Consider the following 11,832-nt stretch of genomic DNA (forward strand, 5'->3'; position numbering starts at 1 on the left):
TCTTTGCTACTTAAAGGGTCTCTGCCAGGCTATCTTCTCCAATCACCACTTTTAGAGAGGAAAAGACCAGAAGCAAGGGTTAATGATTTGGTTAATGAGGTACACCTAGATGCCTCAGGGAGTAGTAATTAAAGGCACACTTGGGGGAGCTGGGCCATTTCTTAAGTGAAGATTTCCCCTCATTTAACTTTTAAAAGTCTAGAATCTGCCTTATCAGGTTTTCCTTAAAGCAAAGCACAGCGATGAGAAAAAGTGCTACTTCCGGGTGGATGGGCACAGTGTGTGGGGTGAAGTGTCTTAGCTTCACCAGTCTCTGAGGACAGAGCTATGGAACCCAGTTCATAGATTATCTGCACCTTGGCCACTGGGGAAAAACCTGAGTCTCTTCTGAGCAGACATGGCAATCCAGGCACACAGGAGGCTCTAATGCTCTCATACCCACAAAAGGTACACTTTTATTTGGGTGGTGGCTAGGGGTTTGGGGGGAGGCAGGGGAAAGAAAAAGCAGGTCTTTGGGCATGCTGGAACTATCCTAGAAACAAACACTTGATGACTAAAAATTACAAATTTTAATGCTTCTCTTCTAGCAGAGAAGCTCTAGTAGGTTCTACAGAGCAGATGCTTGAACCCCAGCTCGGGTGAGTGCTGTGGGAAATCACTAACGCTGAGTCATTTTACGGCTTTGGTCATCAAGAGAAACCTTATCTGATAGTGCTGGGGGCTTTTAAAAAGCAAAAGGATGTCGTTTCTTTCATATTTAAATCTCTATGATGTGCCACATTCATGATAAGAATGCTATGTTCGACAAATTAATTAGCTTTCAACTAGCCTTTTCTTTTTGTCAAATGAAGTATTAGCCTTGAAGAATAACATTAATGCGGAGTCATATGGAGGAACACTAGCAATGATCTATAGAGGCTTCAACCATTTACACATGGGTCATCTTTTCAACAATTTGGCATTTCATAATGCAATCAGCTAGGATTTATTCAGTATTTAGGTTATGCTATGTTTTTGTCAGCAACTTTGCAAAAATGAAAGATGTTTAGATTTTTAAGATGAAACCTTTTTGATAACCAACCACATCATTTATTAACATTGTCCTTTTAATCCACAGGAATGTAAACCAGGACCATTCTAAAACACCTGTCCGATTGACCTCTTAACGGAATCTTTCATTTTGAAGACTCTTGTGTGGCCACTGTCCAATAGACATTTAGAGGTATTTGTTTTTTTAAAGGAGAAAGAGCAATGGAAAAGAGAAACACTCCCGATAATCATTAAAATAAGAAAATCTTAATGAATTTTGATCATTTTAATAAATATATATCAAGAAAACCTCACTTTATTACAACAACACATTCATATACAAGCATCTATCATCTAAGTTTTCAACATCAAATGTTTATCAAATATTGAAAATAAAGGACAAAACATTACTAGACTATTTAGCCATAACACAAGAACAGGTTTTAAAAATTGGTCCTTGTGGACATTGTCCAAATGATCCTACTCATACACTGTATGAATGAGACCTATATTTAATATTAATAGCAATAATAAAAAAGCTTTATCTTGGAGAAACTGGGAGGACTTACTTATTTCCTCCGTTTGGCATTTGGTTCCTGTGAAGTATTGTTTAAGGACGCCCGAGTCAATTAGCAGCCTTGGAAACTGCAAGACGGTGTAGCAGAAGTTGGCTAGAGAAGAAGGGCAGACGGTCAGAGGGGCACTCTGACCGCTCTTGCAAACGTACAAATTAAAGAAATCGCTGAGAAACATGTTGACCAAGTACATTGTAGCTATTGCCAACCGAGTCCCATTTCTCCAAAATATCTTTCCAAAAACTAAAATTTTTACATTCTTGAAGATAAAACCTTATTGATCACCACATCATTTATTAACATTGTGCTTCTTAATCAACAGCGAAAGTCATATATAAAAAACCACATGCTTTCATAATCTAAACGAGTGAAATGATGCAAAACAGATTAAAGTATAATGCATGCCACTGGTTCATGAACTTCATTGGACAAGAAAACAAAACAAAACTAAACAACCCAAACCCCAAAAAACCCAAAGCCCAGCAACAGCCCGTTGCCATAGAAAAGCTCAAGCAGCTTAGTGCTGGTTTCTAACAGCTCTATTGTTTCCCCCATCCCTTTCTAAAAATGCCAAATCCAAACGCAATTGGGCATCAAAAACAAAGGAAGGATAGAGATGTTGAATCAAAAGTTGAACACAATAGTTTCGAAGTTAACAGTTTCCAAACAATATTGATCCACCCTGTGTGTTTTTTTCCTGTTTGTTAAATCCCTGCTGTAACTCTGATTTATCCTTAATTTGCACATTGGCAAAAATTAAGATAAAGTAAGGCACCAAAAATCGCCCTGTATAACACCTCTCTAACAGCCAAATCACCCATCACAGGCAAGCCAGGAACTTGCAGGGATCACCCTTGTCCACATATGGTTGACTGCCACACCAGGACAGGTGTTTCATTATGTTACATCCTATCTTCATCTGTCATGAAAGACTGTCAAATACAAACACTTAACGGCACCACGAAGCCACTTCATCTAGCTCCGTCTTCAGTTTTTTGTTCAGAAAAAAATATTGTCATGTAGAAGAAGCAGGCATTCTTTGCTGGTTGTATTGGTTCGCTTACCAAATAACTACCTAACTCGTTGGCGAACATGTTGGAAGTTTCTTAGCTAGTGACAGATTCCTTGGGGGTAATGGAAAGATCACAAGGGCACACTGTCCCCTGGTCTAATCTACTGACCTTTTCTGTAAGAAAACTAAGGTCTACTTTTAAGCATTAATAAGTCAACTGGTTTTTGGGTAAAATCACATTTATAAGTAGCTCGCTGATGCCTACTATACAGATGTTTTATGCAATCTGCTCTCCAGGCATTAAAACGACACGGCATGTTCATGGCATAATTTTATCAGTTGTACAAAACTATAAAATCCATTCAAAATAAAATTTATGAGAGCTAATTGATCATGCTGTGCATGCTTCAGAGTTTCGGTGAAAAGATGGCTCATATTTTACTCCCTTTGCTGCAGCACAGTTTGTTACTCGATGAAGTTTCCTTTTTCCTTAAAGATTTTTTCCAAGACTCGCTCACATTGCTTTTCTCATTATATCCAGTCTCAAAATAATCATAAAATTGGCCTTTGCACTCAAAAGCCAGGTCACTTCCCACAGGTTCATGGCTTAAGGGGCCACCATCCCTGCTGGTGTCATGATTTGCTTTCTCATCACTTACTGTGGCCTTTTCCTGAACACCTAGCGACCTGACGTTAGTAACAAAGATTTCATTGGCAGGGATCTGGCCATCACCCTTGTAAATAGGTGCGCTGCCTACGTCAAAATCCACCTGGTGGGAACAACTCGGTAAAGGTAGAGGGGGAGAGGAAGAGGAAGATGAGGAGGAAGAGGGGACAGTGGTGGAGGCACTTCCAACGCTAGCATGGACAGAAAGGGGTACATTTAGGTAGTGACCGCCACATTCTTGGTAAAAGCAGCAGGCATGAAACTTTTCACACTCCTCTTTGGCCATCCGTGGTCGTTTTCGGTAGGGACAGTCTTGAGCCATGAACCACTCTTGAGCAGAGGGGCCATTGAAAGAGCAGGCAGGAAAGCACCAGTTACTCTGCATGATGATTTCTCCATGGATCCTTTTCATCAAATTGTTGATCAGGACGGACCTTCGCAGATACACTTCAGGATCATCGATAAACTTTAGCTTTTCTAATGACATGTAAAGGATGTGGGCTCGTTCCTCAAAAATTGAGATGGTCTAGAAGTCGAAAAAGGAAGAGAAAACTTAGGACATGGGCTACAGGAAAATGCCATCGCAGTAGATTTCCTTCTTGGTAGTCTCTGGATCTGGGAAAGCTGGGCTCCTGTTTCTCCCAAACTCATTTAGGGATGTGGTCTCTGGTGTGACTAATATCAAACCTTCTCTCCCCGCCTTCCTGAATCACTGGTTTGGTCAAGCACCTGGGAATCTAGTCACAATGGAGACCTCAGCAGGGACAGGTCAGGCTGTTGGCTCTTATGTGGGAGGGAGGGAGATGCCAAAACATACAACACTCTACATTGCCAAAAATCAGGAGAGCAGTTTCTCTGGTGGGGGTTGGGGTCGGTGGGTGGGGTGGGGCACAGAGAGGTAGTAACAAGGGGGCACGAGGAGTTCTCAGTTGCTGGTTATGTTGTTTCTTGGTCTGGATGCTAGTTACATGGATACATCCATTATGTGAAATCCATCATGCTGTACCCTTAAGCATGAGCTTTTATGTGAGTGTATACAAACCCCCCCCCACACATATACTCATATATTATATGTGAATAAATGTCTTTTGAAAGATGCCAAAATGCAGGTCATAATAAATATACTTCAAACCCTGGCCAGGAGAATGAGAACTGCTTTCAGGGCTGTCCCTGTGGGACTCACACATGCAATTATCTTTGCTTGAAGGAGGGACAACAGCCTTTCTCCTGAAAGGATCTATCAGTTGAAGGGCCAAAGTAGGCTTCCTTCTGGGACCAGGCAGGAGAAGGAGAGATGCAAGGAGGAAATGAGAAAGACTCACTTCTGAGCAGTGTGGTACCATCACCGTGTGATGATCGGTACAGAGCCAGCCAGTGGCAACTAGAAAATTGCTGCAACCATAACACAGAAATGAAAGAGGAAATAAACAGCTTGTATCCCGGGGGCTAGCTCTTTCAGGCCATATATATTTATATATACATACATACATATATATATATATATACACATACATACATATATATAAAAGGAACTGGTAGCAAGACCTGAGGAGCTGAGAACAAAGCCAGCCCAGGTGGACCAAAGGCAGGACCTATAGTCAGAGAAAAGCTCTGCCCCTGGCAATGCATGCAGAGGTCTTTATGAGCAAGACCAAAGCCAACATTTTGAAGGACAAGCTTGTGGAGTGGTGGGGAGAAGGGGTAGAGAAGACAGAGAGGAAGTGCATCAAAAAATTAAAAATCTAGGTGCCTGGGTGGCTCAGTTGGTTGAGCATCCGACTTCAGCTCAGGTCACGATCTCGCAGTTCACAGGTTCGAGCCCTGCATCAGGCTCTGTGCTGACAACTCAGAGCCTAGAGCCTGTTTTGGATTCTGTATTTTCTTCTCTCTCTGCCCCTTCCCCACTCTCGCAGGGTCTCACTCTCTTGCTCTCAAAAAGGTTTTTTAAATTAAAAATCCTCTCCACATTTCAGATAATTATGTTCTGGGTTATAACCTTCCTTTTTTTATTTTTAAGTTTTTTATTTGGAGAGTGAATGAGCAGGGGAGGGCCAGAGAGAGAAAATCCTAGGCAGGTTCCACACTGTCAGCTGGGAGCTTGAAGTGGGGCTTGAACTTATGGAACCCTGAGATCATGATCTGAACCAAAATCAAGAGTCAGATGCTTAACCGACTGAGCCACCCAGACACCCCAGGTTATACCCTCCTTAATTAAATCTGTAGATAGTTTCTAAAGGAGGATAACCATAAAGAAAAAGAACTTGTATTTGAAAAGCTTAGTGGTCAGTTTCATACTTCTTCTTATATATGCAAAAGAGTTAGCTGTGGTCTTTTCTTGGGAATGAGTGACAGCTTTTAACAAAGTAAACATATGGATCAAATGTACAAGGAAGCGCATGTTTCTACTTGTACCCTTCCTTTCAAAGGATAGGAAGTCCACCTGTAAAGGGTCCTGAGATGCCCTGGGGAACCCCTCCCACATAGGCACCTACAGAAGTGGCACTGGCCATTGGAACTGGAGCCTGGGGAGGGGAATGTCAGGAAAGAACAATTTCTTTTCTGCGCACACATGAAAGCATGGACCACGCATAACCATGAATGCAACTTAAGAAAAATCAGAACGTTTGTAAAGGAGATGTTCCTTGGATTATACAATTTGGCTATTTCTGGGGAGAGGAGCTCCTGCTGGCTCTCTCCTCGATTCCTTGTGAAAATAACACGGGACCCAAAAAAGTGACGATGAATATTGCTCTGCGGAGAAGTGGCTCATTTTCACTGCTTGGGTAGAACAATTTAATTTCTGGAAATGGATCACGCAACTGTTACTAAAGTATCTTAAACTCTTAATAAAAGAATGACTATTAAAAAAACATACTTTATGGCTGCAGTTGCTGAGCGGTGGGTGAAAATCCTCTTCTTCCACATACTTCCTCTTAAAGTATGTGATCTTGGATGTTGTTATAGGATTCGAAATTCCCCTGTAATGTGATCCTGTGGTAATAAATCAGATATGACAAATGACATGTGGTTTGCAATAGGTTCTCCCAACAAAATACTTTCCTTTAATTTCCTTATAGACGATAAGTTGGCTATGTATTTGTCTACATGTGGTGATTAAAAATAAACATCTGTCTTAATGGTTGCCTATCATACAGAATTTTGGGACCCAGGCTGAGCAAGATTTCTAAGTAATTATAAAGGAAAATTATCTATTTCAGCATTTACTAAATACTCAGAATCTTAATTCTATGCACACACAGCAATATTCCTCAAGGAAAGAACAGTATTTGTTCAAATGGTTTAATTAAATCCATGATCACAGAACAGCACTGCTCAAATGTATACATCTTTAATTGTAAGCACTAATAACCAAATAACTTTGAAATGTTATTGGGTGTAGGTAAGGAAGCAAATGACTACCTAGACATTAGAATTGTTTCCTTTTTTTCAAGATAGGAAATAAAACAGGTTTAATTTAAAATTAAAATTTGAGCTAACCCAAATCCTTTTTCCTCTCAAAAATGTGTAATATGTCAACTATGAATAAAAGTAGGGTCTAATTTTTAAAGAAAACAAACTTCAAAGAGTGCTTATTTACATTATAGTTTTTCAAAGTGATACTACACAAAAATCCAAGGAACTCACCTTAGAATATAAAGAATCAAGAAGTACATATTTGTATACTTCAAAGATTTTTCCCGTGAATATGAAAGCCAGTTGTGTGCTTAATAAAAAGAAGTCACACAGCTTTTGGCCCCACGAGCAGATTCCTTTATCTCTCATGGGATAAAGATTTCCTTGTCAAGCTCACCAGGACCTGTGTAGCTCGGAGAGAGCCATGCAGTGCCATAGGGTGAAAAACCCAAACCCAAACTCAGAGTTTCAAAATCTGGTTTGGTCTTTTAAAAATATAGGTACATGACTTACACATGCAGCAGCAGCCTGCCCAGCCCCAGGTTTGAATGCAACTTGAGTATCACATCTGGTCCCCTCCCGGGAGCCCTGGGCTCACTCAGGAGAAGTGCGCAGGCAGCCTGGGAAGTCCCTGGAACTTGAGCTCTCTCAGCTCAGAAGGGCGCTCCAGACACCACCCCCGCCCACTAGTCTGGCAGCTGAGCTGCAGAGGGCAGCAGGGGAAGGTCAAAGGCAGTACCTGCCAGTGGGGGACCGGCTCCCCGGTCTCCCTGCAGAGGAGCCTGTGCTGGCCCAGGGGGGCTTGGGCCTCCGTAGCTGTCAGCCTCCCATAGTGTCTGGTACCCAGCAATTTCAGCAGCTCCTTCCGAGACAATGGGCTCGCAGAATCTATTCATGGACAGAACCAGAGTCATCTCTGACAGCCTCAGATCTAAAAAAAAAAAGAAAAAAGAAAAGAAAAGAAAAGAAGAAGAAAAAGAAAAAAAAAAGAAAAGAAAGAAAGAAAGAAAGAAAACAGCCCTAATCAAGAGTAAGCCAGGGAATGGCCTTGGCATTTTCATTCCTTTGCTTTGGGAAACTTTTACTTCTCGGTCCTCCCCTTCACCCTGAAACATTTTATTATTTTTTCAAAGAAAACCTCAGCAAACTCTCTTGCTGCTATTAGCTCAGCCTCTGTGTTCAGCAATCTGCATTTCATGGGCGGATCTTTAAAATCCCATTTCTTATTGTTCTCAGATTCCCCTCAGCCCTCTTTGAGACAGCTGCTTTGCCTCCTAAACACATTTTCCCCTTGACCTTCCCGCAGATATGTACCGCTAAGAGACAAGTCCCAAACCCTTACGCTTCCTTTCTATTAATAAGGCAAAATCAATTTTCTAGTCAGTCCCTGGAGAGTCTCCTTTGATGAAATCCGCTAATCAATCAAAAGGAAAGGGTGGAGAGGCAGAGATCTCCACAGTTAATCTCTCCTGATGCGCTCAGGTTCCGTGTGCTGAGCGCATGTGTGTGTGGCTGGCCCCTCTACGCCTCTCCTTTTGGCAGGGCCAGCTCCTCTACAACATTCTGGGGCTCCCTCCACTTTCTTTTCCCAAAATGAAGCCGACAGAGACACACTTGGTAGTTGTTTCCACCAGCCCTGATCGGCCTGAACTGGATCTGCCTCCAGTCAAAACACTGTGAGATGAAGACAGAAAATTGGCTCCAGTTTCAAGCCGGGAGTTGCAGCCCCACAGGAGCCAAGCACAACATCAACGGAGCAGGCAGAATATTAAACAGGAGCCAGGGCTTCGGGGCCAGAGGCAGCCGGCAACTCTTTACTCAGCGAGGCCCAGACACAAGGCAGGAACTTTCCAGGAGGCACCACACCGCTGCCCTGCTCTCAGTTCACACCCCTGCCTGGGGCCTGCGGGGGAGACTGGGAGCCTCTCTACTCTGTGATGCCAGCTCTGCCCCTACTCAACTCAGGTGGACCAGGCCGTTTCCAGGGGGGCTCAGTGTCTTCAGTTGGTGCTGAGTAAGGCTCAAGACAGGGTCAAGAGGGAGTTCAAGGGCGAAGCAAAAAGACCTATGGGCCAGTGCTCAGTGGTGAAGGCAGAGAGGCCTCAGTACCTTTATTAACCGCCAGTTCCTTTCTAAGACCTGAACCTCTACCATCCGGCTTTGTCATTTAAAGAACTGTCACAAAGAGTGATGTCAGGTCTGCTTTCTGAAGACTGATTGCCTTTCAAACATACACCAAAGGTCTAGTTCATGCTTTCCTTTTCCAAATTACACAGCTTGTAATGTTTGGGGGAAAGGGTGAATTTCCTGCTGTCTAGCAGGAGACTATGATTACCTATATGTTATACCAAGGGTCCACTTCCAGGTAAAAGAAGGAAAACACACCAGGGAAGGGGAAACAGCTTCACCGAAGAGACCATGTCCTCTGGCTAACAGAACGGCTCTTGGCAGCCGGGACTCTATCCTTTACCCAGTTCTCTTGGAGATCCTAAAATCTGTCCCAACTTCACTGAAGAGTGAGGCAAGGCCTTCTGACAGACAGGGCAAGTGTCCACATCAGTGACTGGAATGAGGACCCAGATGATTAGGGCTGTTAAATGACCTACTCCTTCTCTTTTAAACTGCCCTGCAAAGAGGCAGCAGCAAGGATTTATTAGAAAATATTATTAGAAGAAAAAAAAGGCATTTGATTAATTCTCTAAAAGGAGATGGTGGGACATACCATCTATCTTGCTCTTGAGTCATCAAAAAATCTAGGGCTACACTGATTTAACAAACGAGGCTGTTCTGTCTCTCAGCCCTCAAACTCGGCATCCAATCAAGGTATCAAGCCTCACCGGTATCTGATTCCCTGGGAGACTCTCATAAATGGTCTAATTTCTTAACCTATGATAAAAGACAGTTGTATCGGTAAGTGCAACTGCCAGGAGCACGCGAATTTTATAGCTTTTTCTCTGTCAGCAGCCCTCTCTCCTTGACTTCAAGGGTGGATCCCAGCATGAAATTCACACTCACTTTTGTGCTGGACTCTGGGAATAAGACCCAAGCTTTTTGTCTGTTGAACTTTTATTACATAAAAACAAAGGAGGTTGACAAATCCACTCCTCTTAAGAAAGCATTTGTGGGCCCCTAGAAGCAATTACCTTTGTTTAATAGGACATTATATGGGCCTCGTGCTATTTTATGTTCCTAAGAGTTTGTTTATATTTTAATGACTTATTGTTGACGATTTTTTGGTTGTTAAGGATTTCAGTGTTGCTATCTGTTAGTGTTGATTCCAACACTTGAAATTCTATCAGTACACATTTGAACTTGAAACACGGCATAGCTGTTTTATCTTGGCGCTCTCTTTCTTTCGTGAGATCTAATTTCTGTAAGTTTTTCGTTTTTGAACTGGAAACTTGTACACACAAAATCCTATGCTGGAGAAGCTGAATTCCACAAGTGATTTATGTAAGTCTGGATAAAATATGAATGACTTTGGATTATTTGGGAGCGGGGAGGAGATTTTGCAATCAAGTCTTCCTAGGAAGTCTATTTGGAATTTACATCTGGATGTTAACAAATTACGAAGGCAAGTTCAACGTTCATGAAGAATTCAGAGCGTGTGGTCCTAAGCACCAATGTTTCACATGACTGTCTGTGTTATATGGGCAGATCCAAACTGTCGGTATTCTGTGTGATGAGGGTTACATTATCATTCTGCTACTGAGTTCACAAGTTTAAATCTGCAAATTCATGTGCTGTTATTATTAGATGTAACCACAAAGATGTACATTTATGGTAAGATTTGTTTTTTTTTTAACATCAGAGGTGAGTGGATTCAAAAGAAGGTTGTTAAAGTGTTTTGTCTATACATGGGTTTCAAAAATAAAAAAATAAAAAGGTCCTAACCTCTTATCCCCGGGCTCTTACATGTCTGTTTTGACACCCAACTAGATGTAGCAGAATGACACCTCAAGCATTCCAGGAGGCTTAAGGGCTAAAATACCATGATTTTTCAGCAAATATTCATAGTAAAGTTACCAGGCATTACTATACAATTTGATTTTTCCAGAAGAGTTAGGCTTATTCTTTCCTCAGGGCCATTATATTGCTAATAGGAGTGGTAGGCACACAGAACAGAGTGGCTACAGGTCCAGTGGCACCTTGAATCTAACAGGGGTTCCTGGTCATTCTTTGCTTCCCCCCTCCCCCTCCCTATCATTGGAAATTAGAGAACATTAAGGGCGGTATAGCAGTTAGAGACCTGATTCCAATACTGAAACGCAGAGAAGGGATGGTGTTTTCAATGCACCTTAGATGCTCTGGTCTTAAACGTGCTGCCCAGGTGGACCAAGACCCCCAGCCCCCAACCCGACCTTGCCATCGTCCTTAACAAGATCCCAGCAGCTGGTCCAGCTGCCACTGCTGCTGGTGGTGATGGTGATAGTGATGGAAGGAGCTGAATGGGTGGAATCACATCCTTCAACCTTTCTAAATAGACAGACGTCGCTTTTCTGCCAGTCCCTGCAGTACACCTGTCTGCCCTGGAAGTGCCTTTCTCAGCTGCAGCTTCGAGAGACCAGGAGCTGTAGATCAGGTCCTAGAGCTAGAATGGCCGGTGCTGGGCTTGAAGGGGAAGACGGGGGTGTCCAGGTGTCTGAGCATTGGCGTCAGGTCTCCCCATCCCAGGCCCACGACTGGGGTCGTGACATTTGGAGAACCGACCCCCTTGCAGGCACCACGTCTGGGACTCTGGCACAGACACACCCCCAGGGGTCGGTGCCTGGGCCCCTGAGCCCCTTCCCGGGTACCCTGCCGGCTGCCGGCCGCAGGAGTAAGTAAACAACACCCCAAGTGTCTGGGAACAAAGGCAAGTTGTCTTTCCACGGTGCGCGAGCCGAGCGCCTCTCCTGAAGACTAAGAGCTATTATTACTCCTTCTTTCGTTCCTTTCTTTCTTTCTTTCTTTTTTTTTTTTTTAAACAAGTTTCCTTCTAAGGGAAATAAACACCAAAGGTAGGATTCCAAGGAAATGACTCACAGCGGCTGGCAGGGCTCTGGCGAGGCTGGCCCGGTCCCCGCGCTCCAGCCCGCAGCAGATGCCTGCCCGGCCCTCCCTCCCTCGCCGGCCAAGCCCGCTCGGAGCCCGCG

At 43.3% G+C, this 11,832-nt stretch overlaps 1 protein-coding gene across 1 annotated transcript; it reads right to left on the bottom strand.

The window, feature by feature from the left end:
• Positions 1-1,294: 1,294 nt before the first annotated feature.
• Positions 1,295-7,611, bottom strand: SERTAD4 (SERTA domain containing 4). The gene is made up of 3 exons (XM_029933114.1): positions 7,437-7,611; positions 6,159-6,274; positions 1,295-3,809 (listed from the first exon to the last, which is right to left on the bottom strand). Exons 1-3 carry the CDS (start codon positions 7,609-7,611, stop codon positions 3,048-3,050), a joined length of 1,053 nt encoding a protein of 350 aa, XP_029788974.1. The 3' UTR covers positions 1,295-3,047.
• Positions 7,612-11,832: the final 4,221 nt, after the last annotated feature.

Source organism: Suricata suricatta, chromosome 3 (assembly GCF_006229205.1).
Source record: "Suricata suricatta isolate VVHF042 chromosome 3, meerkat_22Aug2017_6uvM2_HiC, whole genome shotgun sequence".
Taxonomy (NCBI): Eukaryota; Metazoa; Chordata; class Mammalia; order Carnivora; family Herpestidae; genus Suricata; species Suricata suricatta.